This window comes from Drosophila albomicans, chromosome 2L (assembly GCF_009650485.2).
Source record: "Drosophila albomicans strain 15112-1751.03 chromosome 2L, ASM965048v2, whole genome shotgun sequence".
NCBI lineage: Eukaryota > Metazoa > Arthropoda > Insecta > Diptera > Drosophilidae > Drosophila > Drosophila albomicans.
This window is the reverse complement of record NC_047628.2, coordinates 22184079-22207422: the sequence shown is the minus strand read 5'-3', so window position 1 is coordinate 22207422 and position 23344 is coordinate 22184079. Positions and strand designations below refer to the sequence as shown.

Sequence of the window (23344 nt, the reverse complement as noted above, 5' to 3'; positions counted from 1 at the left end):
TACGATCGAAACTTCAGCTTGATGGGTTTAACAGCTGCCTGTGTTGAAACAGTTGAGCAACAACAACAGCGACCACAACAACAAGAGCATAAAACAGCTTCTGCTGCTGTTGCTGCTGCTGCTGCTGCTGCCGCATGTTGCGCTCGCTGCTCGCATTCAATTGTCTCTTGCACTGTCTCGCTCTAGCAGCCAAACGAATTGAGCGCAAAAACGAGTTTGAGTGAACGTAACGTGCGCTGATTGGACGCAGCACAAAATGCTGAGTGCAATCGCGCTGAGTGAGCTGTGAGTGTGTGCGTGTGTGTGTGTGTTCAGAGAGTTCAAAAATAAAAGCAGGTGAGTTGAGAGCATCGTCGTTGCTTGTTGTTGTTGTTGTTGTTGCTGTTGCTGGGGCGTTACGTGTGTTGCGTGCCTGTTGTTGGCCTGTTAATTAAGCCTAAATGCGCCCACGCCCGCCAAAAAACACAGAAACAAAAAGGTTTACGTTTTAATTAAGTGCGCATAACACACACATACAACACTAATACACATACATGCAAATATTCACTCACGATTTGCGATTTACATGTGGTAGCATATGCAAAAAAAAATAAAAGAGCAGTAGCAGCCCAGAAAAGCTCTCTCACTCTGTATCTCTCTTGCACTCGAGCTGTCACGCTCTAACTAATAGCGAGCGCATGCGTTCACATAGTGCTGTCTCTGTTGTGCTGCTGCTGTTTGTCATCTAGCTGCTGGGCAACGCAGTCAACTTTCTTTTACACACACACAGACACACATACATGGAAACACACACGCTCACCGCTCAGTTGTTAAGTGGGCGTTGCCTTGTGGCGCTTTTGGGCGGCCAATGGCAGCAGCGTTTGCGTCGCTGCTGGCGCTCAACTGTCAGTTTGCCTGCCCTTAACCCGTTTCTCTCATACTATGCGTGCGTGTGTGTGTGTGTGTGTGAGTGCGCGACTGTGTGTGTGTGAGTGCTGAAAACCAGTGGCAACGCAGCCAGGCAGCCGTATTACGCATACGTCGCGTTGACTGCGCTGCCAACTTTGTTAACTGTTGCGGCTCCATTTTGTGTGTGCGTTTGTGTCTATGCACGTATGTATGTGTGTGAGTGTGTGTGTTGTGGTTGCCGCCATGGGAAACTCTTGAAATCGCTGTGGCATTTTTTTGTTGTCGCTGTGTGGCCTCTTTGTGCCCAGCAAACAACAAATAACATGAAGAAATACAACAACAGCAACAACAAAAAAATACATTTTGTAATGCGCCGCGCCGCAAAAGGGCCGAGACCTCATATTTATTGTCTGTTTATCTGCTCAGCCAGCCTCAACTCCAACTCCAGCTCCAAAACTGCTGATTGCCTTTCATTTTGCTCAGTCCGATCTTCTGCTGAATGAAACAAACGCTTCATTCACAAATATGCACAGCAAACCAAACCAAAAGCACCACAAAAAAAAAACAAAAAAAAAATGGTATATATGCATAATTTGGTTAATTTTACACAAGCTCGCTGCGCCTTTTGTTATTTTAATTAAGTGCCCCCAAAAAGGATTGCCCCTCATTTCGCCTGTCGCTGTTCAGTTTGGCTTTTTGTGTCGAGTTTTTTGTTGAGTTTTAATTAAGTTTTCGCTTTGCGAACCTGCCAAATTGACATCAAGCATCAATAAAGTTTAAGCACAAAAACAACAACAACAAAAATAATGCTTAAATTGTTTCTCCTTGTGAAGACTCAATGTGAACGCATCTTTTTTTGTTTTGTGTATTTTTGATGGCTTCATTCGATTTCGATTTCTGTTTCGGTTTTTTGTTTTTGGGGCCAACATTTGCATATATCCAATCAACAGACCCCCAAGACAGTCAACAGCTAAGTGGCAATTCCTTTTGCAGTCAACTGCAACCAACTACAGACAAAATTACAATTTATTTAAGTAATTTTCATACTAACAAAAAGAAAAAAACCCAACAGCTGTTGATATTTTTCTGTTGAGATCTCACTTACGTCAGATATAGAGCAACGATTTTGAGCAATCATTAATGGGTATATAATTTACTCCATCTATAAATAGCAAAGCCTTTAAAGGTGTTGCGCTTAATTAAAGCAACGCGTTTTGGTAACGCTTCGATTATTTATTATAGTTTTAATGCATTTATAATTATTTTCAATGAAGTGCCGACTGAGAAAGACGTTTATAGCCTAACTAAAAGATCATGGCTGTAAATATTACTCAATGAAAAAGTAATCTAAAAGATATTTGGTTTATTTTCGGTATTTGAAATTAAGTTTTAACTAAGTAAATACTTTTTAAACTTCAACTGCTTAAATTTAAAGCTGAAGACTGTCGCTAAAATACGGTCACACTGCTGAAACTTTATACTATATTTAATTAAATAAAGTTTATATATCAAATAATGAGTTAACCTAATGAAAACTCACATTTAAAGTGATCGAACTTGACTGTGATTCATTTTGAAATAGGTCTAAGCAAGTGTCCGGTATATATCACTTTCTCAACGGGTGTGTCTATGTGTGTGTGTGCCACCGATTGCCACTTAAGTTAGCCACCAGCTTTATGGCAAATTAATAAGCCACGAAAATTCCAAATAAACCATAAATTTTTAGTAATTTTCAAAGCAGCAACAGCAGCTGCCTCGCACCTCGACAGCTCTAAAGCTATCTATATATTGTATATATAAAAGAAATATTCATAAAGCTATTCATAAAGAGTGTAGCTGGTTTTTTTTTTTTTTTGTATTGAATTGTCGCTACAATGACAACGATTCAGATGAGATTCTGCAGCAAAAAAAAAAAAAGAAATAGAAATAGATACAGAAATAGTCAAAGATGAGCAGATCAAGAGAGGGAGGTTGACGTGTGAGAGGGGAAGTGGAAGAAACTACCGCACCGCACCCAATTATAATAAAAGACAAACGAAATCGATTTCGAATCCGAATACGAATACGAATACGAATTTCGTCGACATATTTGGTATTTCGTTGAGAATTGCTGGAACAATGGAAAAACCTTTTGCGCTCCTACAGAAGTGACAACAAATTTAAAATTTACGAAATAAAAATTAAAATTAAATAAAACACAATGGAGCTGAAAACTGAAACTAGAAACCAACAATCACAACACACACAGAGTAAACCACAAATTAACATACAAACTAAAATGCATACGAAATGAGTTTTGGATCAGGAGAAGATGAAGAAGAAGAAGACGCAGAAGGGGGAGTATGGGACAGATGGATCGATCGATCGATCGATAGCGTTTTATGGCTGAGCATACTACGAGTTCATTGAGTTCCGAATTCATTGATAGATCGTCGATCGACGCGTCTCTCTTTGCGTCTAACTGTTCAGCGAGGTAAATTTACGATCGGGCCATAAGTCAAATTTATGCAGATGGATTCACAGCAACAAAAAACGCTAAGCAAAATAAATCAAGTTTTTTTTTAAGTGTCTGCGCAGCATACAAACTTGGCTAACACCTTGAATGAACCGCAAAAAAGCGAGAAAAAACCAAATAGCTGACGCTGTAGCTGCGTAATAAACCGAGCAGCATGACAACTCTGGCAACTACCGTCACGACATTGCCATGGCAATCGTCACCATCCCAAAAAACTTTGCCATCAGCTGCGGTCCACTTTCAACACAGATACAGATTCAAATACAGATACATATATGTATTCTCTATAGAGATCTCAGTTTAGAGATCTCTCGCCCACATCATTGCCTGTCTCTTCCGTCCCCCTCTCTCTCTCTCTCCTCTCTCTTTCGTCTGCTGTCTTGGCAGCTTCCATGAAATTTATGCGACCGCATCGCTGCCGTATGAATTTTTAATTTTTCACAAAATCTTTTGCTTACATTCGCCTCTCTTTTTTTTTGTGTGTGTTAATTTTGGCAATTAATGAAATTTAATACTTTTGCGCCCAGTGCACAGCAACAAGATGAAGAAGAAGAAGACAGACACAACAACAACAGACATGAGCAACAACAAAAGGTTCGAACAGCTTTTGTCAAGTCATCGACGAGTTAATGCGCAGCTTGCGGCAACTCTCTGATGATTATGGAAATTAATCACAAACAAATAATTGATTAACAATTTATGGAAAATTTAAATAAAACTACAGACAGTAAAACTACCTGAAAAACAATCTAAAGCTACGCAATGATGGCAGAAATATGTATAATAAAAAATCAAATCATTTCAACATTATACAATGCAGCTGAAAGTTAATTATAAAATAATATAAATATTTTGGCAATATGTTTATGTGTTTTTAATAAAGTTAGAGCAACATGAAAGAGTTTCTTATTTTTCATTTTGAGATGTTTTGAGTATAACTATTTTGAAGTTAAAGTTAAAAAAAGGAAATCATTTAATAATATGTGATTTTCTTGACAATTCTTAATTTGAAAAAGTTGAAAGGACATTTTAAAAATATTTATTTGTATCTTTTACTTTTAAATTCTTAGGAGTCTTAAAATGCTGAAGTATTTTAATTATTACTATTTTTAATTTAGAATTAAATTCTCATAATATGAAAAAAAATTTCATTTTAATAATTTTATTATTTGTGCAATTTTCTTGACAAATATAAACAAAAAATATAAAAATACATTTTGTACAAAAATCACATTTTCTCCATTTTCTTTTAAATTTCTTAAAGTTTTAAACTTGTTTGTAAAGCTGTGATACTAAAACTCATGTCTTACTTTAATGATTAAGAAGACGAAGGGGAAAATAATTGTCAAGATTACTTTAACCATTGGGAAATTAAATTTAAGTGTACTATATAAATGAAGAGTTAAGATAAATGTAGAGAGATCATTCAGCAAGTAAACTAGTAAAATATCAGACAATTTGATGCCCAATTAAACGAAAAAAAAACAAAGTCTCAACTGGACACCGAGTAGAGATGCTATGTGAAACATAAATACAATATATAATCTTACTCAATGGCTGCCAGTATAAAACGGCTATTGTTACCTTTTTTTTCTTCTCTGTTTTTGTGTTTTTGTGATGGCAGCAAAAAAGGTTTTCTTTGCCACAAAAGTCAATGGTCAAGAGTTTTTATTGTGATCTAAAACCAAAATGCAATCCCCCGCATTGCAAAGTGAGCACACGATGTGTGTGTGTGTGTGTGTTGTGTGTGTTTAGAAAGCCAGGCAGGCAAGCTGTGAAATAAGATTTACGAGCGATTTTCATGTGCTAAGCGCCACATGAACTTCCGTTGATTTAGAGAGCCACCAAAAGAGTTGAATCCCCTCCCCCTCCCCTTCCACCTAAGTTTCAGAGGTGTTTCTAGATGATATTGTGTGGGTGTACTAGGTGTCACCAGCTCCATCTTCATCTTCATCTCCATCTCCATCTCGGTCTTGGTCTCCATTTCAGTTTCGGTTAAACAAATTGAATTTAAAATTAATCGTTGAGAGTATCGGTAACAGGTAACAACACCGAAAACCAAAGGGGAACACACACAACAAACAAAAAAAGATGTTTTATTACATTGATTTGCATTTAAATCGATGTTCCGACTCTGAGAGATGGCTATATACGACTCGATCTCGCATATATAGAGTATTTATGGGGAAGCAGGCAGTCTGGCAATGCGAACTGAGAACTCAGAGAACTCAGAGTTGAGAGCTGAGAGCTGATGATAACGAGCACAGCGAGCGGTCAAAAGGCAAAATGTTGACAACCAGACAACGGACAACAAATCCCGAAACTGAATACTGAAAAACAAACAAAAAATATATATAAAAAAAAGAAAAGAATGAACGAAACAACAACAAGAATCTTGAATGAATTTCTGTTTTGTCAGTTAATAGGAAATGAATGAATTTTTGGGTGTTCACAACATTGTATTAGAACCATAAATAACCGAGCAAATTGACAAAAGCGACTTCAAATTCGAATGGAGCATGAGTTTAAGATTAAACTTTGCCTATAAAATTAAATGAGAAATCATTGGAATTGCTGTAATGAAAGCAATTATTACACAGAGAATTAAATGTAGAATGACAACAATTTCAAAATGTTTTTCATTAAAATTGAATGAGAAATTATGACAGCTAAAAAAGGTAGTAAAAAAATGACAGCGAATTAAAGATTTTGTTTTGTGGAAACTGTATTGATTTTAATTGATTTGTCTTAGTAAAAATTGAGTTAAACGAGTTAAATTATTTTTAGTTTTATCTATTTTTGTTTGACATATTTTTATATATTTTTTATAATTTTTATATATTTTTATTAAGCACATTTTTAAAAAGAAAAAAGTAATTGACATAAACCCCTTGGAGCATATAAACAATTTAGATCCTATTCATTCAATTAAACAAATTTTTGTCTGAATTAAATGAAAATTTATCAAAATTATTGCCAAACACTAGAAGAAAGTGTGACTAGCTTATTAATTTTAAATTGAATAAATCCAACAAGAAGTTCAAAGCGTTTACAGCATTTTAGCCCACAATATTTTTGATTGAATTAAATGAGAAATTATGCGAAGCGGCTGCAAGTTTTTTGTTGTTTTTTTTTTTTTTGTTTTGGGTCTATGAGTGCAGTGGGAAATGAGTTGGAGGTGAAACGAGGGGTGTGGGGGAAGAGGGGGAAATCGAAATGGGGACGTTTTGGGCACTATCTTTGTGGCTCTCTCGCCGTTGCCAACTCACGATTTATGCTCAGAAAATGCTTTTTAGCCCGCGGCCAAGCTGAAAACAAAAAAAAAACAAAATACGCTGAACACAAATTTGTTCATTCAACGTTAACGTTGAACTGGCAACAGGTTTCTTTTGGGCCGTGTTGCTGTATTTGCTGTATTTTGGGCAGCTTGCAACTTCGGTCGTGCCAAACAATGAGAAAATGAAACTCATCTGCGTACTCGCTCTGTTCCAGCTGCTGCTTCGAAGACGAAGACGAAGCTGCCTCCTACCGCACTCGGCAGCGCCACACAATGAGAGACGAGACCAAGACGCAGATCGAGAAAGACTCGAGAGATCTTTTTGCTGGCTGGCCACAAGCAACAAAACACAACAAAAACAAAACCAGCCGCAGCCCAGAGCGCGAGTTTGCCAAGTTGCCGAGTCGCCAAGTCTCCACAACTCCAAGTCGCCGAGTTTCCGAGTCGCAACTAACCGAGTCGCAAGTCGCGAGTTGCGAGTCGCGAGTTGCCTGCCACTCACTCAGTGGAATGGCATCCGAATCCTACCGTGGGAAATGAACAGTAGTTGCGCTTGGCTTTTGCACCAACAACAAGTTTAATGCTACAGTCTGTCTCTCTTGTTGTTGTTGCTGTTGTTGTTGCTGCTGCCGCAGTTGCTGCTGCTCTTGCTGCTGCTGCCGTTGCTTGCTTTTTGCAATTTCACTGCAGCTTTTCGGTCGTCGTCGGCGCATATCAAATAAGCCTAATAATAATGCAATTTATGCCAGCCAAGCGAAAAGAGTCGCAAAATGACTTTTGACTTGCTCTATTTTGTCAGAGTGAGAGAGAGACAGCTGCAGAGAGAGAGATCGAGAGAGAGAACGTTCATTGGAAAGAGACAGACAGCAAGTCAGCTGGTGCGAGCAAGAGATGACGATGGCGAAAGAGATGTCAGATTAATTGAATTCTGTTTTGTAGGTTAGCTTTGCATTCGCAACAATATTTGCCACATTCGTTAAGTTAATTCGAAAGCTACGGCAGCTTCGTTCAGTTAATGTGCCATCGTTATTTTTGCACTCATTCACTCCACTCATAATTGAGTGCTTTCGTTGAGTTCATATTTAGTCAATACTCAGCTTGTTTCGACATTTTATTTCAGCTTTTTTTACACTAAATGCTCAATTTATTTATTTAGTCAGAGTTCAACTACTTTCATGACTTCCTTAAGTGAATAATTAGCAGTAGTATTTCAAGTTCTTGTCCACTTCAACTTAAGTGTCCAATACATTTTAAAGTTTAAAAAAAAACTAATTGAAAATTTTAGTTTCACTTTAATTGGCATTCAAAATTTTAAATTTAAATGCCTACTAAAAGCTTAGCATACTTCATAATTTCTGATTTAGTTTTTATTAATAATTTCATAAATTGAAAAATTAATAATTACAAACTAAAAATAACTATATATTTATAATAAATAAAAAAAAAATAAATGCATAAAACTATATTGTGCGAAGTCACCAAAGAAATTAGTAAACTGCAGATATTAAATACATTTGTTATATTTCTGAAATCTTTAAATTAAGCAAGCTACAAAAATTATGGATCTTCAGAAATTTAACTTTATTAATTTGCTATAATTTAGCTTAAGAAATTTAGAACAGTTTAGTTATTTTAATAAATTATGAAATTCAAATATGAATAATAATAATAATAATAATAATAATAATAATAATAATAATAATAATAATAATAATAATAATAATAATAATAATAATAATAATAATAATAATAATAATAATAATAATAATAATAATAATAATAATAATAATAATAATAATAATAATAATAATAATAATAATAATAATAATAATAATAATAATAATAATAATAATAATAATAATAATAGTTTTTTAAATTTATTTAATTTCATCAATGCTGATTTTTATTACAAAACTTAAAAATTTAATTTGAGGAAATATCAGTTTTTTAATTTTATTAAGTTCTGGAAATATAGAAATAAAAAAAATGAAAATAATATGAAATTCAACTAAGAACAATAATAATAATAGATTTTTAAATATATTTAATTTCATAATTGCTGTTTGTATTTTTATTACCAAACTTTAAAATTTAATTTTACTAAATATCAGTTTTTAAATTGTATTAAATTTTGAAAATATAGAAATGAAAAAAAAAACAATTTTTTTTCTGTTCATCAATTAGCTTACCTAAAAGTGAATGTGTATTATTCCAAACTTTTCAAATTTAATTTTGAAATATACTTAATACATAAAATGAGTGAAATTTAATATAGAGTTTTTTGTTCATCAATTAACTTAGTTGAAAGTAAAGTGTGTTAAACATAAGGTTAGTTTTGAAGGGCTTAGTGGAAAAACCCAAGCGTGTGCATAGAATTTTCCATAGTTAGTGCTAGTGCTGCAGCATTTCAATTTCAATTTTTGGGAAAACCTTTTAGCACCTTTGGCAGGCCGCAGCGAAAATCACAACAAGTTGTGCAGCAGGAGCAGCAGGAATAGAAGGAATAGAGACCTGGCAATTGGGAATTGGGCTGATAAGCCGGGCCAAGTGGGCAAACAAAGTGTTTGCGCGTGCGCAACAGGCAAGAAAAGAGAGAGAGAGAGAGTTAGAGAGTGGGAGAGGAAAGGAGATGGAGGATAACGAGTAGTGGGTAGCGGGTAATAACACCTCGAGGGGTACGAGGTTTCGCGGTTTCGTCATAGGTTTGCTTTGGTTTTGAGTTTTGGGTTTCGGGTTTTTGAGTTTTCGAGTTTTTGGTTTGCGTTTGGAGTGGATTGGTTTGTCTTGGTTTGGTTTGGTTAGGTGATGTGGTAGTTCTTTGGCGGCTCTTCTTATGTACGTGATCCAGGCAACATATTGCTTATCTGATCAGCGCAGGACACGCGTTGAACTCTCTGTATGTGTGTGTGTGTGTGAGTTGCAGATAACATTGAGGTGATAATTGACCGCCCTATTGGCTTAGCAACCAATTACGAAACTATTATCAGTTGAGGTTCGGCAATCAAAATCAAACAAATCGACAACGACAACGACAGCGAACGTGGCAGGAGGGGAAGGGGGCGCGGTCAACGCCGGTGGTCTGCCAACGACGATCTGATTACGATCAGCATCGATCACGCACCCATGGCCAAGTGTGAAAAATGCTCGGGCTAAGAGATCGCATGCATATGCTAAATCTACATAAGAATAGACTATTTCGAAATTGTGGTAAACGGGTATTTTTCTTTTTCTGTTTTATGTTTTTTATTGCCCCCTCTCGTTATCAGTTATTCAGTTGTTTGGCTGATCGAGCACGCCGAGCGTTTGACGCACTGTGTCCTGATCGTAGGCATGCACAAGAAGCGCCACCTCCAGATTCAGCTGCGCAATGTCATCCTTAAGCTTCACGATCGCCTTCTTGATCTGCTGCACAGAACCTGTTGGGTGAATAAAAAAGAGTTTAATTGAAGAATGACTAAGAATGAATTGGAAATTGAATTGAAATCAAAAAAAGTAATTCTACAGTGACTTAAGGTCTGATTCACAAGAGTATCAATCACCACCCACAACAGATGTTGGGGAATTCCCCTCAAAGTGCAACTTGCAACTTATTTTGTTTATATATTTTGCGTCATCCAAACAGTTGCAACAATAATATGATAAAATGCAATGTGTTGTGCTCTGATTCACACAATTCAGTATCACATAAAACAATATTATGATCAGTTTGTTTAAAGTTTACTAACGAACTTCTGTACGCATTCTATGCATATGACAACTACAGCAAATCTTGATAGCTTTTGAAGTATTTATAAAGTGTAGTTAGGTTAATGATAATTTGATATTAGCCTTAAATTACAATTCCTTTCAAAAGCATCTCTGCATTGAAGATTTTTTATTAAATTAAGAGAATGGCCTGGTCTTCATTCAAATTCAAATTTTAATCGAGGATTTCTTTCTGAATTTCCAACGGAAAATACTTCAGTTATTTAAAGTTATTCTGTTAATATTTACATTTTTATAAGTTTTTATAAGTTGATTTAATTTGCAACAGCTCTACAAATTTCAAATGATAAATTGATAATAAAATGATAAATTATTCTTCTCTGATTCTTTTGATTATTTAAAATGACACTTTCAAAGCATATATAATATATAAAAATGAAAATAATAATTACTTAAACTCCGATTCTAATACGATAATATGATCTTTGAGATACATTTTCAGCATGCCATAAATGTTATATTTTAAATAAACCTGCCCTTCTCTTTATATAAAGTCCCCTAGACGCCCCATACTTACTGCCATCGGACATAACTTGACCACGTCGCTCCATTTCCTCCTTCTTGAGCTCCTGCTCGGCCATCACCTCGCTCAGCTGATTCATCTGCTTCTCCATATCGGTCTGCAGCTGTGTCTGCGCATACTGCACTGTGGATAACTCAATGGACAGCTCTTTGTACTGTTGTATAAGCTGCTGCAGTTCGTTGTTCAAATGCTTTTCCCTGCTCTCGATCTTCTCCAGACTGAAGGTGAACTCGCTGTGCAATTTCTTGAGCTGAGCCTGCGTCGGTTCCGACACATTGGCAATGCCCGCATTGAGTGCCTCCATCTGGCTGATGTGAGTGCGCCAATCGCGAGCATCCGCTTTGACAAACACCTTCAGCTGCTGCAGCACACGCTCGAGCTCCAGACGCCATTCCTGATGATCGCTGAGGCGAGCATTCAGATCACGGTTCTGCTCATCTGTTGCCATGTCGCCCATGTTGCGCTTTTGGCGATTTAGCCAATTGAGTTGCTTGAAATTGTGCGCCTCCAGCTCCATGTCGCTGTCATCGCTCAATGCTGTGGCATTCTGTTCGTCCTCCAGCTTCTCCAATATAATTTCAGCATTGTCCTCCAAGTAGTCGCCCACAAACTCCTCCTCCTGTGTGATATGCAACCGCTGAAAGTTCACCTTTGTCACCTTCAAGGCCTGCGTGGCCAGAATGTCCAGGACCATGAGGCAAATGGGTCCAGCGCCACGTATTAGTTTATTGGGTGGAAAATCCACTGGAACATCCTGCAAAGACGTTGTCGCTAGGCTGAAGAGTAACGAATATGAACTCAACTTACAATCTCCTCCAGCATTTGTATAATCTTGGCTATAACCGTGTTGGGATCATCGTACTCCTGTGGCCGTTCCATGTCCTTGCCCAGTTTCTTGCACAGCCACCAGCAGATGAGTGTGAACATAAAGAATTGCTCGCCGGGATTTGTGGCCTTGACAAAGTAAAACCGCGATAAAGGCTTCAATTTATATTCCCTCAGCAAGTGCTTTTCATAATTGAGCAGCTTAAGCTTTTCCAGTAAATCATCGGATTGGAAATTTTGCAATTGCTGCGACTTTTCTGCAGAGTCTTCTTGCATTTTATTGTTTGTGTACAATATGTGCAGTGGAAAAAATTTGATTAAAACTTTGTTTTGCCCTTTAACAATTGCCATAGCAACCATTAAAAACAAACAAAAAGCAACGAATACGCTGTTAAACAGCTGTTATGATGGCGATTTATTTTAAAATTGTTGAAATATTTTCATATCTCGTAAATATGTAAATTTATTTATTAAACTGCATACTATATATATTTAGATTTCAATTTAAACTTGGCGCGCCAGAGTAAAAACTCAATAGATGGCGCCACTCATTTTGCTCTGTGCTCCTCCTCTGGCTATCGAATAATCGAAATCCTATCGACATTCTTATGTACATGTGTGTTATCAAATCAAGTAACGGTTAATTCAAATTAGAATTTTGTATATTTATTTTAATTTTTTGCATTAAATTCAACAAATGTATTTTATCTTCTTTCAATTACAATTAGAAACTCATATAAGTCAGCTACCATAGGAGCTTATAGAACACATTAATAGAAATATAATAACATTATTTCATATCAAGTTTGGCTCTCTTTTCCATGATCTCCAGTTCAATCATCTCTATTCGCAACTTTCCCTCCTGTACTTCCTGCTCGAGTTTCCATTTCTCTCTGCGCATTTCAAGATCATGTTTTTCCTGTGCCCGCTGGTTTTTACTTCGAAAGAAGTCCTGCTGTAAGCGTATTAAGTTTATGGTCTCCTCCTCTAGATTGCGATTACAGGATTTAGGTAGACTCTGTGTGCGTATATTTCCAGAAAGCCACTCGGTTCTTGTGGCAATCAGGTCTTCCTCTCGAGCAGGCTGCAAATCATAATTTTTGTAAAAATACCACACTCAATTTTAACTGCGCTTACATTGTGCACTTCTGTGGTATCAGCTAGTAATTCATCCTTCTCCACGTAACTCATGGCGTTGTCGATATCAGCTGTAATTATATTAAAATAATCATAGTTGAGATTTTCTATAGTCAACAGTGAACTTTACTTACAAGAAGCATCGCTATCCAACGCCTTGTTAATAATACGTGTTGGATCATCTCTTCGCATCGATGGTTCTAGACTGCTATATAAGCGAAGCGTTTTATTACTGCCAATTGGTTTCCCTTCCGATCGGCGTCGTATATTTACATATTTCTCTCGCAGTGCTTTCCATTCCCGGCGTACGCCTGTTTGCTGGAAGTGTAAATCCGCAACATCCTTCCACGCTTGCATCTTGCGCCTCCACGTTATAGCATCCGATTTTCTTAGGCCCAGCACGTTTCTCTTTTCATCCGCCAGCATTGTGAGCACCAGTTCTTCTTCTGCCGAGAAATTCTTGGCTCTCTTTCTTTTTTCCTCTCTAAAAGACATTGTTTGTTTACAGAAATCACAACACCAATGTTTTGCCTCCTCGAGATGTTACCAAAAGTAAGATTTTCAAAAAATACGTTTTAATCGCAGTTGAAAATACCAAAATACCACAATGTACTCACTGACTGGCTGGCTACCTAGTTCGTGAGGAGCAGAATTATCGACATGCCGCCACATTTTTAGCCAGTGTTACCGCACTGTTGCACAGCGTCACTTTTGCACACTTTTTTCAAAAATTTTCTGACGCCCATGATCAACGAGCAAGCCGCAATTTGTGTGTGACGAAAAATGTATAAAAACTTGGATTTGGGTGCGTTAAGCGTAGACGATATAATTGAAGAATATAAATTACTACACGGACGACATGAGCAGCTGAAGGAACGGTGTGATGCCGATGCACAGCGCATTCATGAACTCAAACGCAGTCTGGACACTTCGTTGGCGGCCGAAAAGTATCTGACTCAGGAGCTAGAGCAATACAATCAACAAGCGCAGGTCGCTTGTCCCGACAACGAGTTGCGACTACAACAGGAACTGGACGAACTGCGTCGCAAATATCGCAATCTGCAATTGGAGCACGAGACTCTGCAGCAGGATCACGATGCCAAGACCGAGGAGACGGAGTGCCTCAAGAGCAAACTGGAAGCCACAGTACGGGATCTTGAATCAAGCACAGCACTCAAAGCCAACAGTGCAGACGATGAGATTGTCAATCGCTTGACTGCCATGGAACAAGAAAATGCGGAGCTAATTCAAAAGTTAGCGGAATACGAGGATGTCAAAGTGCAAAACACTTTCGCTGTAGCCGAGCAAGAAGTGAGTAAATCAAGTATTTTAACAGCAGTTTTCTATAGATGCAATTGTTCGGCAGAAAACCATAGAAATACTGAAGGATCAGCTGAGTTGCATGGAGGAGAATTTGCGTGGCAAACGCGATGAGCTAGAGGAGAAGCTGCAGCTGTTGGAGAGCTCACAGGAGCAGTTGGTTGAAGCGAATGCCAAGATAGCCATGCTGTCCAGTGCGCCGGAACAGAATGGTAAGCAATGAATAAATAATACAACTGAATGTCAATTAAATTTTGTATACCTAATAGATCGCAAGGGCAACTCTTTGTTCGCCGAGGTCGATGATCAGCGACAGGCGATGAAGCACCTGCTGGCGAGCCAAAAGAAAAGCTATTTGGACATGAAGAAGATATTCAATGACAGCAAATACGAAATACATCGTTTGAAGCGTGAGAACATTGCAATGCACACAGAACTCCAGGCGTGCAGCACCATCTTCTGTAGCGCAGATAAAACCTATCAAAGTTAGTCTTTAATAAGTGACTCACTTATAATTTTTAACTAATTGTAATTGCATTACTTGCAGATAAACTGAATGAACGCATTCGCCAGCTGATGGCGCAAAACGTGAAGTTGGAGCGTAATTTGAATGTGTCGCAGGAGCGATTGCGTGATTTAGCCAGCCAAAAGTCCGTCACTTGGCTGGATTCAATGCTGGATTTCTGCAAGTATGAATTGACTGAACGTTTGAGTCATGTGATTACAAAATGCTGCAATCACTTGCTAGATTTTACCGGCTACAGTTTGTTCTTGTTGTGATCGTGTTTAGTGTTTTAAAAACAGTACTAGTTAGTTTAAGTTCACAAACAACAATCATTCCTCCCCCCCTCCATTTAGACGCGAAACGGACGATCTGAAGACCCAGCTGCATAGCATGCACATCCAGAAGGCCACAATCGAGGAGCAGCTGCGAAATGTGCAGCAGGAAATGGTACGGTGAGTTTACAATTTATATATTTCACTATTCCACTTGTTTATATTCGTTTTCGTTTTTTTGCAGTTGGCGCTTTGAGTCGCTTAAATCGCGTTGTGTGCTCATCGATCGCGAAAATCTGCTAACGGAGCACAAGATTTCCTTCAAACAAGTAAAAGCCATGGAGTTTGATATCAAGGAGGCGGAATTAAAGGCTGCATTACCTCGTATTGTTAGTGCGCTGCCTACACCTACTTCGAGTCCTTTAATTGCGACAACAGCCACTGAAGTCATTTCTTTGATAACGCCACTCAAAACGCCTTTATCCACTACAACTGAAGTGATTAATTTGGATACGCCACTGAAAATTGAACCAAAAGAGGCAACTCCAATTACGCCTAATGAAGTGAAACAGGAATTGTCCTCAAGCGGAGATCAAGCTACAATTGTGGAACAGCAGATGCAGTGCAAAATGGAGCCAGCGGAGTCGACAGCTGTTGAGCAGCTTCCAATAGTTGCGAAGTCGCGCTTGGGACTCATCAAAGTTAAAGCTGATCGCGAGCTGCTGTCTGAGGAACAGAATCAGGAGCAGACAGCTGAACTGCTTGTGCCCGCTAAACCCAATCGCAAGGGAACACCCATCAAATTTACGCAGATCAAAGCAGAATTATCAGAGGATGAGGAGCCCTTAAATTCACCAGCTAAACCAAACCGCAAGGGCACGCCCGTTAAAATCAAAGAAGACGTTCAAAGTGAAAGCAAACCATTGCGGAAGTCAACTCCAGTGAGCATGAAAATTGGCTCAGCGGAAAAGTCACCTATACAGGAGGTCACCAACAACAATGTGCGTTCTATAATGTCAAAGAAGCGCGATTTATTTGCTGAGGATAATCGTAAGAATGTGCAGTTCAGCAGTAGTGATCCCATAGTGCACAATCTGAGTCCGGATATCTGTAGTCCGGTTGAGAGTCACAAGGAGAACGAACAACCTGCTGGTAAGGACATTAAACCCCTGAAGAAATCTCAAAATATTATTCGTCGCATTGTTGTCGCGCCCAAAAACTCGGGCTTGTCCCTAAAATGATGTTTCATGTTGAATACTATTTGCATGAAGATACAAAAATTAATTTATAATTAGATTTAAAACTTAGAAATAAATTACACACCGAACAACAAGACGTACAAACTGAATAATTCTTGCCAAGCAGAGTAGAGATGCCTAATGAAATTATACACAATATAATTAGGATTTGCAGTTGCCATGCTTCTTTAGAGTTAACCTGAAAGACAATGAAATTATATTGATAGGAATGTTTGCTTACTTTAAGAATTACTAGAAATTTTAATGTGAGTAGAGGCAATTGTAAATTTTGTATAACTTGATGAAGCTATTCTGTTCTTAACTTTTATTTCTTTAGCTGCTGATTTTTTTTCAAAGAACATTAAGCAATTTACTCTAATAACAATTCTTATATAAAATTACTCAAAATTCAAATAATATTGTATACAACAAAAATGCGTAAATCTTCAACTAAATTGCCGTACGCATTATTTAATTTAATTTTATAATACCGCTGGGAAATACTCTATTTATATGTCACAATTTCATATAAACTATGTTTATATGAGCTTTACAAGAGCTTTACTAAAACGATAAAAAAAACTAAAACTAAAATTAAATTTAAAACGATTAGGAAAAGTTTAATTTTTTGATATCTAAAAAAACAAAATTAAATTCAATTCGTATCATAAATTTTGCTATTTGTACATGCTTTGGAATTTCTTTATGTTTAATGAGCAGAAAAAAGTCTGCAACCGTTTTTAAATAGCGAAAACTTCCAATAGATGCAATAAATATGTGTAAGTAATACAACAAAAACCATTAAAAAAATAGAGTTTAGTGTTTATGGCAAAAATAAAAAACACTGTAATAACAAATATTTAATTAGGAGGTTATTTAATTTAATTCCCACTCTTACCTATTATTGTTACTTTAACGTCGCCGCTTAAACTTCCAACGGCTTCTCCTCCTCGTACGACAAGTGGTCATAGATGGGCGCAGTTGAGCCCGGCGTGTCAGCTAGTGTCTGGTCCGCCTCTCCTGGTGCATCGACCTGCTCTTTGATCTCGGCATACAGCTGATAGGGCAGCTCGGTGGGCATTGTTTCATAGGTGACGTGATGGGTTCTCGAGCAGGTCGATTGCCTGTGGCCACCACAATTGCAAATCGAAGCAGCGTTGCTGAGAGGCGTCTCATAGCCATCGGGCTGCGTTTCCAGCTCGGCGCAAGTGCTGCCATTGGCCACCGGATAACGCACGATATCAATGTGATCCACAAAGCGCTGACCGCGCGTCGATTTGTTGCCACCAAAGCAGCCCATGCCATTGGAGTAATATGACCAGTGGAAGAGACGTTCGCAATGCAGATACATATAGAGCAGCAGGAAGAGCAGCGCAATGCCCAGCGGCAGCATGAAGACGATGATCAGAGCCTCGGAGCGTTGGCTATGCGACTGCTGAATGGGATTGCCATAGAGCACCGTGTGACTGGAGACATTTAGATGAGCATGGCGCTGTGCCTGCTCATCCAACTGTTTGGTGTGATTTGCAGCAATGTCTGCATTTGACTCAATCGACTCCTCCTCCAGCTGCGGGCGACAACTCAAGCCATTCACATTGATCTGGGAAATGTATTTGGCATAGGTGAAGAGGCGAAACAACTCGGGACGCGCATGCGAGAAGCTCAAAAGCCATTGGCAGCTCCAAGGATTGTCGTCGATGCGCATGCGCAGCTGTCGAGTCTGATCCCAACGCGCATGCTGCGTGTCCAGCAGCCGCAGCAGCAGATTGGAGCTCAAGTCCAAATGGAGCAGGCTATGCGGCGACAGCTGTAGCAGCTGTTGCAGCGAAATGCTGTGCATACGATTCGATCGCACTTGCAACGTTTGAAGACGTGGCAACTGAGCGAACCAGCTGCTGTTCAGGATGGTCAACTGGTTGGCACTGAGATCGAGGCTGATGAGTGACGCGCTGGCCAACTCCAGTTGTCTCAACACATTGCCGCTAAGATTGAGATGCAATAACTGCGACTCCTCCGGTTCCAGCTGCAGTTTAAATGCCTTCAATTGACACTGCACCAAAGTCAAGTTGATCAGCTGTGCGCTGCCATTGTTAATGCTTAGCTGCGGCGGTTCAATTGGCGTCTGTTGCACATGCAGCTCCCGCAGTTCTCCTGGCAGCGTCTCCAGCAGCTCTGCAGTTATAAGTTTAAGTTGTATCAACTCCAAGTGCTGCAGACGTGGCAGCTGCTCTAGGACGTCGCTTTGACGCAATGCCAGCTGGCGCTCCTGTCGTATACTCAATTTAAGCAGCTGCTCACAGTTGGTGAAGGGTTCCAGCAGCCGCAAGGAATTCTGCTCGATGCGCAGCTGCTCCAGCTGTGGCAATAACTCAAAACTGTTCCCGCTCAGTGTTCCCAGCTCGTTGTGGCTCAAGGAGAGCGCACTCAAGTTTTTTAGTTGCTGTCCAGCACAGCTCAATTGCAGACTGGCATCGCCAACGAAATGCTCAATCTCCAGACTTTGTAGCTGGCGACAATTGTCGAGATACTCCAGGCCATAGCTGGAGACGTTCAGTGGCGGCGTCTGGCTGCCATTGAGCAGCACATGCAGCTTGCCAGCCACGCGTTGCGACGAGAGATCAAAGCTCGATGTCAGATTGCTGCTAACGTTGTTGCAGTTGATGGTCAGAGGTAGTCCGAAGTCCTGCGGCTGACGCAGTTCGCGTGGCGTCACATAGAGTGTGGCACGTATGAGGCAAGCCTCCTCTTTCGTCTCCGCCTCCGTCTCCACCTCTGTCTCCTCCCCCTCAACGGCAGCAACCGCTAGCACGTGCAGTGCAAGAGTCAAAGCGATGGCGAGCCAGTGCGTCATCCGCTTGCTGGCATACCACTTGCTCATTGAAGCGTATCCAAATCCGAAAAATCAAAATTAAATAAAAAAAACACCGCCGCAAAGCGTTTGCTCGGGTCGCGTGCGAAAAATCAACTGCGTGTGAGAGTGTGCGGCCCTCACATTGAGGGAAATTGCTGAAAAGCGACCGATGAGAGCAAAAAATAATTAAAAGGCAAAACACACACCTTTTGGCGAGCACCGCAGCCCCCCGCTGACTGCCGCCCCCTCATATTGAAAACATGATTTTCTCAGTTTTAGAATTTTCAATACTCAGTGCTTCTGTTATATTTAGCCCATGGGGAGAGAGTCACTTGGACGCACTCTCTCTCTCTCTTTCTCTTACTCACTCACTTCCTATTCCAAGTGCTCCACGCTGCGCACTTCTTGCACAGCTGTCAACATTGTTCCTCCCCACTGTCCACTCCGTCTGTCCGTCTACACTCTTCCTCTAAGCATCATCACTTTTTCGCCCGAATCCCACTCAGATGCCCGTGTGGAATATGTTTACTGTATATGTGATATACATATATATTAATATTTATGCATATATTTGGCATCAGCTGTATGTTCAATTGTTTACACAAATCGCAAATGAGTATATTCACCATCGGAACACTCCAAAGTTTGGTCAGCTCATTGACACTCACTTGTTTTGCGATCTTCGAATAAAGCCTAATAAGTCTTTTGCGTTCTACTATTTATAGCCAAGGCCTTGACGTAGGGCGCCAGCTTATTATAAATATCATCATTAAACAATATGATTTCGTATTTGTACTATATTTGGAAGGCATTCGAGTTCGCGATGATCTCTGGTTATTATTATACTTGCTAAATATTATTATAAATGATTAAATCGACTTGAAGTTATTCTGCAAAATTCAACAGATTTTCTAAAATTATTATTATTGAAATATAAATATTTAATAATTAAGCATTCTTTATAGTGATTGTGTATTTTGCGGAAATAGTTCCCTTTTTAGAAAATCGAACTGTAGTGGAATTTTTCAGTTCTCTCAATAAATAAATCAGTTTCTATGAATCCGTCGGTTCTCATTTAATGAATTTAGCACTTTTCTAAGGCATGATGGAATTAATTCCAAGTAATAAACATTCATTTAAAAGTAGGAGGATATTAAAGATTTAATAGTCTTTGTCAAGCAGCATTTAAATAAAATATTGCTGTGCTAAAATAAAATGAAATGAATATTACATTTTTTGATGTCCTAACTATTCGCTATTAAAACTATTGAAAAATTAAACGTGATTCATTCCAGGTTACCTTCAAATTCTTTATTATATAACTCTCATATTATAGTTTATAGATTTTAGATTAATTTTAAATTGAAAAATGTTTATTAGTAGATACATACATACATACATTTTTTATATTTATTTATTATTAAGTTTTGCGACATTAAAAGTTTACATATAATTTCAATAATTCATAATTTCAAAATAAGAATAAACTTTATTTGATATTCACACAATTTATAATAGACTAAAATGCAAAAATGTACACACAATCACAATTCAATCAAAGATATTGAAGTCGAAACAGTTTTGCCACGCAGTCAACACTTCAGATGACTTCCAGGCAACTTGATGATATGGCCCCGCGGCAATCAAGCAAATATAGTAATCATCATCTAATGACATAAACAAGATGATGCAATATATGCTGAAGCCTTTTGGCCGTATTGTCAAGTTGCCTGAATCGCTGAATAGAACAGATCTCAGATCTCAGGAAGATCTGGTCTTCAGCATGCGTGGACTGCTGAGACGTGAGGCACTAACGCTGGGTTGACCGTGAACCTGATGTTGGCTGATCAATTGATTGGCACGCACCATATTCGATTCGCTGGGACTGCGACGATGACTACTGGACGAAGGCATCACCGATGAGCCGCCGCCACCCGAGGTCATCGAATAGATGTGACGACGCAGCACTCGAATGTGCTTCTGGGACACCTCGAAATTGTGAACCAACGTGTGCAGCTGCGTCTGCAACTCGGCAATTAGACTGTCGCGTTCCTGAATCAAACTGGACGTGGAGTTCTGACTGCGACTGAGCTTTAGTTCGAGGTCATAGATGCGTTTCTGCAGCTCCCGACGCTGTTTCTCCGTCTGCTCACGATGCCGTGTGAGCTGGCGTTTACTGGCCGCTTGCAGCGAATCTAATTGCTCCTTCATGGTCTGCAGCTCATCGGCCATTCGACGCTTCTCCGTTTTCAGCGATGCGTTGTAGTTCTTGAAAATCTTCAGATCACGTTCGGCGGCCTTCAGGCGATTCACCGTGATCAGCTTACGCTTACCCAGCTCATCGATCTTGGCCTTGAGCAAATTGGCCTCCTTTTGCAGCTCGTGTAGTTTCTCGGCCATCAGGCAATTCTCACGCATCACCTTCTCGTATTTGGAGTGCTCTTCGCGCATCATGTGCGGCAACTTCGCCACGCTCTTCAGTTTGCTGTCGATCTTGGAGCGCAGCGTGTCAATGTCCAGATAGATGCTCGACTCGAGCTGTTTGTTGTTCACCTGCAGCTTGTCGATCTCATGCTTCTGCGTCTTCATAATGTCCTGCGCCTTGACGCATCGTGTGTGATAATCCGAAATGCGTTCCTGCTGCTGCCTGATGATGTTGCGATACTGCTGCTGCTCGCTCTTCAGATCCTTGATGGTCGTATACAATTGTGTGTAATCTCCTCCTCCGCTCTCTTGATCTCGGTCTCTTTCTCGTCCCCTCTCGCGATGTCGCTCCCGATTGCGATCATAGGTGCTGTATTTGTTATGCTCCTTGCTCGTATTGATCACATCCTTGAGCACGCAATACATCTCCTTGATGGATGGCTCGTTTTCCTGTTCCTCCAGCAAGTCCTGCGCTGTTCTAATGCCGCCACGTCCCTGTCGCGTCTGCCGCTTGGTCAGCGCACCCACAATATGTGGCCTATAGTCCACGTCCACCTGGGCAGCGAGATTGCGACGCAGCTTAGACGACTTTGGCCGCTTCTTGCCGGATGTCTCGAGCAGTAGCGCTGCGCTGCTGGGCGCCTCCATTACTGTCATAAAACTGCTGCTGTTGCTGTTGATGCCGAACATCTTGGCGTTCTTGTGCCGCAAATCCGAGCTGGTCATGCTGGTGTTAGAGGTGACATAGCTCAGTGGAGCATGCTCTTCCACCCCATCAATGCCATCCGATCGCAGCTCCAGCTCGGCATTTGAGTCATGCAGATGCACGAATTTGTGATGTTTCTGCTGCATTTCGGTCAGCTCAAGGTTGATCTTCATGTACTTCTTCTCCAGATCCTTGGTGGTTTCGTTGTACTCATGCAGCTCCTGCTTGTACTTGCTGAGCTCGAGCTTTAGTTTCGAACCGATTTCGTCGCCATGCTTATTGATGCGGCTGCCCATGTCATCCTCGTCCTCTTGGGAGCCAAACGGTTCACCCTCGCTGAGTGTCAACTCTTCCTCATCGTAGTCGTCGCCTGATGTAGTTTCATTGCTGGCTGCCGGTGCTCCTGCCTTGCTATTGATTGTGTTGAGAACTGCCGCCTGACATTGCTGCAGATTGTTGTAGCTCTGCTTCTTGACCATGGGCTTCACAGTTACGGCACTCGGATTGTCAGCATTGATGTCCTGATGCCTGGCCATTGAGTCGTTTTGGGCATGACCCGTCTCCAGAGACGGATCGTTGGTAGTCGTCGTCGTCAATTTGGTGGGATTTGATTCGTTAATGGCCGGAATTATCATTTACAAGAATTTTGCTTTTGCTTTCTTACTTACTGCTAACAGAAAATTTTTAAAAGGATACTTTCATATGCGTTTACCAAAAATAATTACTTCTACCTTGGAACAATTCGAAAGTGTTTTATCCGAATTTTTTATATAGGCCTACTTATCCATCGAGAATAGCTGCTAAAAGTGTGAGAGACGGCCGGAATTGCGAGTTAGAAAAAAGAAGTTAAATAGTATAGAAAAACGAGGAGGAAGTGGTCATTGGAGCTTATTATTTATTAATCTGATTTCAATTACAATTTCTAATGGTACTTCAAATTTCGCGAAAGAAATTTGGCTAAGAAATACATCTTAAATATTAGAAAACTATAATTTGAATATGAGTACAAATAATTTTAATATATATAATATGTTAGCTAACATATAATAAAATATATTTTGATAATGCCAACTACAGGGTATGATTAAGTTAATAAGG

The 23344-nt window shown here is 39.5% G+C and overlaps 5 protein-coding genes across 5 annotated transcripts; 1 reads left to right on the top strand and 4 right to left on the bottom strand.

Annotated features, from left to right (window-relative positions):
• Positions 1–9890: 9890 nt before the first annotated feature.
• Positions 9891–12112, bottom strand: LOC117564641 (intraflagellar transport protein 57 homolog). The gene is made up of 3 exons (XM_034243501.2): positions 11776–12112; positions 10963–11722; positions 9891–10096 (listed from the first exon to the last, which is right to left on the bottom strand). The coding sequence occupies exons 1-3, from the start codon at positions 12067–12069 to the stop codon at positions 9951–9953; spliced, it is 1200 nt and encodes a 399-aa protein (XP_034099392.2). The 5' UTR covers positions 12070–12112; the 3' UTR covers positions 9891–9950.
• A 457-nt stretch (positions 12113–12569) lies between these two features.
• Positions 12570–13462, bottom strand: LOC117564857 (uncharacterized). Its single transcript, XM_034243794.2, has 3 exons — positions 13065–13462; positions 12931–13001; positions 12570–12877 (listed from the first exon to the last, which is right to left on the bottom strand). Exons 1-3 carry the CDS (start codon positions 13423–13425, stop codon positions 12584–12586), a joined length of 726 nt encoding a protein of 241 aa, XP_034099685.1. The 5' UTR covers positions 13426–13462; the 3' UTR covers positions 12570–12583.
• A 176-nt stretch (positions 13463–13638) lies between these two features.
• Positions 13639–17103, top strand: LOC117564854 (protein Spindly). Its single transcript, XM_034243792.2, has 6 exons — positions 13639–14241; positions 14297–14462; positions 14520–14735; positions 14798–14939; positions 15109–15207; positions 15272–17103. The coding sequence occupies exons 1-6, from the start codon at positions 13714–13716 to the stop codon at positions 16266–16268; spliced, it is 2148 nt and encodes a 715-aa protein (XP_034099683.1). The 5' UTR covers positions 13639–13713; the 3' UTR covers positions 16269–17103.
• LOC117564855 (uncharacterized) lies at positions 16294–19211 on the bottom strand. The gene is made up of 2 exons (XM_034243793.2): positions 17164–19211; positions 16294–16464 (listed from the first exon to the last, which is right to left on the bottom strand). The coding sequence occupies exon 1, from the start codon at positions 19141–19143 to the stop codon at positions 17191–17193; it is 1953 nt and encodes a 650-aa protein (XP_034099684.1). The 5' UTR covers positions 19144–19211; the 3' UTR covers positions 16294–16464; positions 17164–17190.
• A 1371-nt stretch (positions 19212–20582) lies between these two features.
• LOC117565269 (myosin-2) lies at positions 20583–23002 on the bottom strand. Its single transcript, XM_052002250.1, has one exon. The coding sequence runs from the start codon at positions 22879–22881 to the stop codon at positions 20878–20880; it is 2004 nt and encodes a 667-aa protein (XP_051858210.1). The 5' UTR covers positions 22882–23002; the 3' UTR covers positions 20583–20877.
• Positions 23003–23344: the final 342 nt, after the last annotated feature.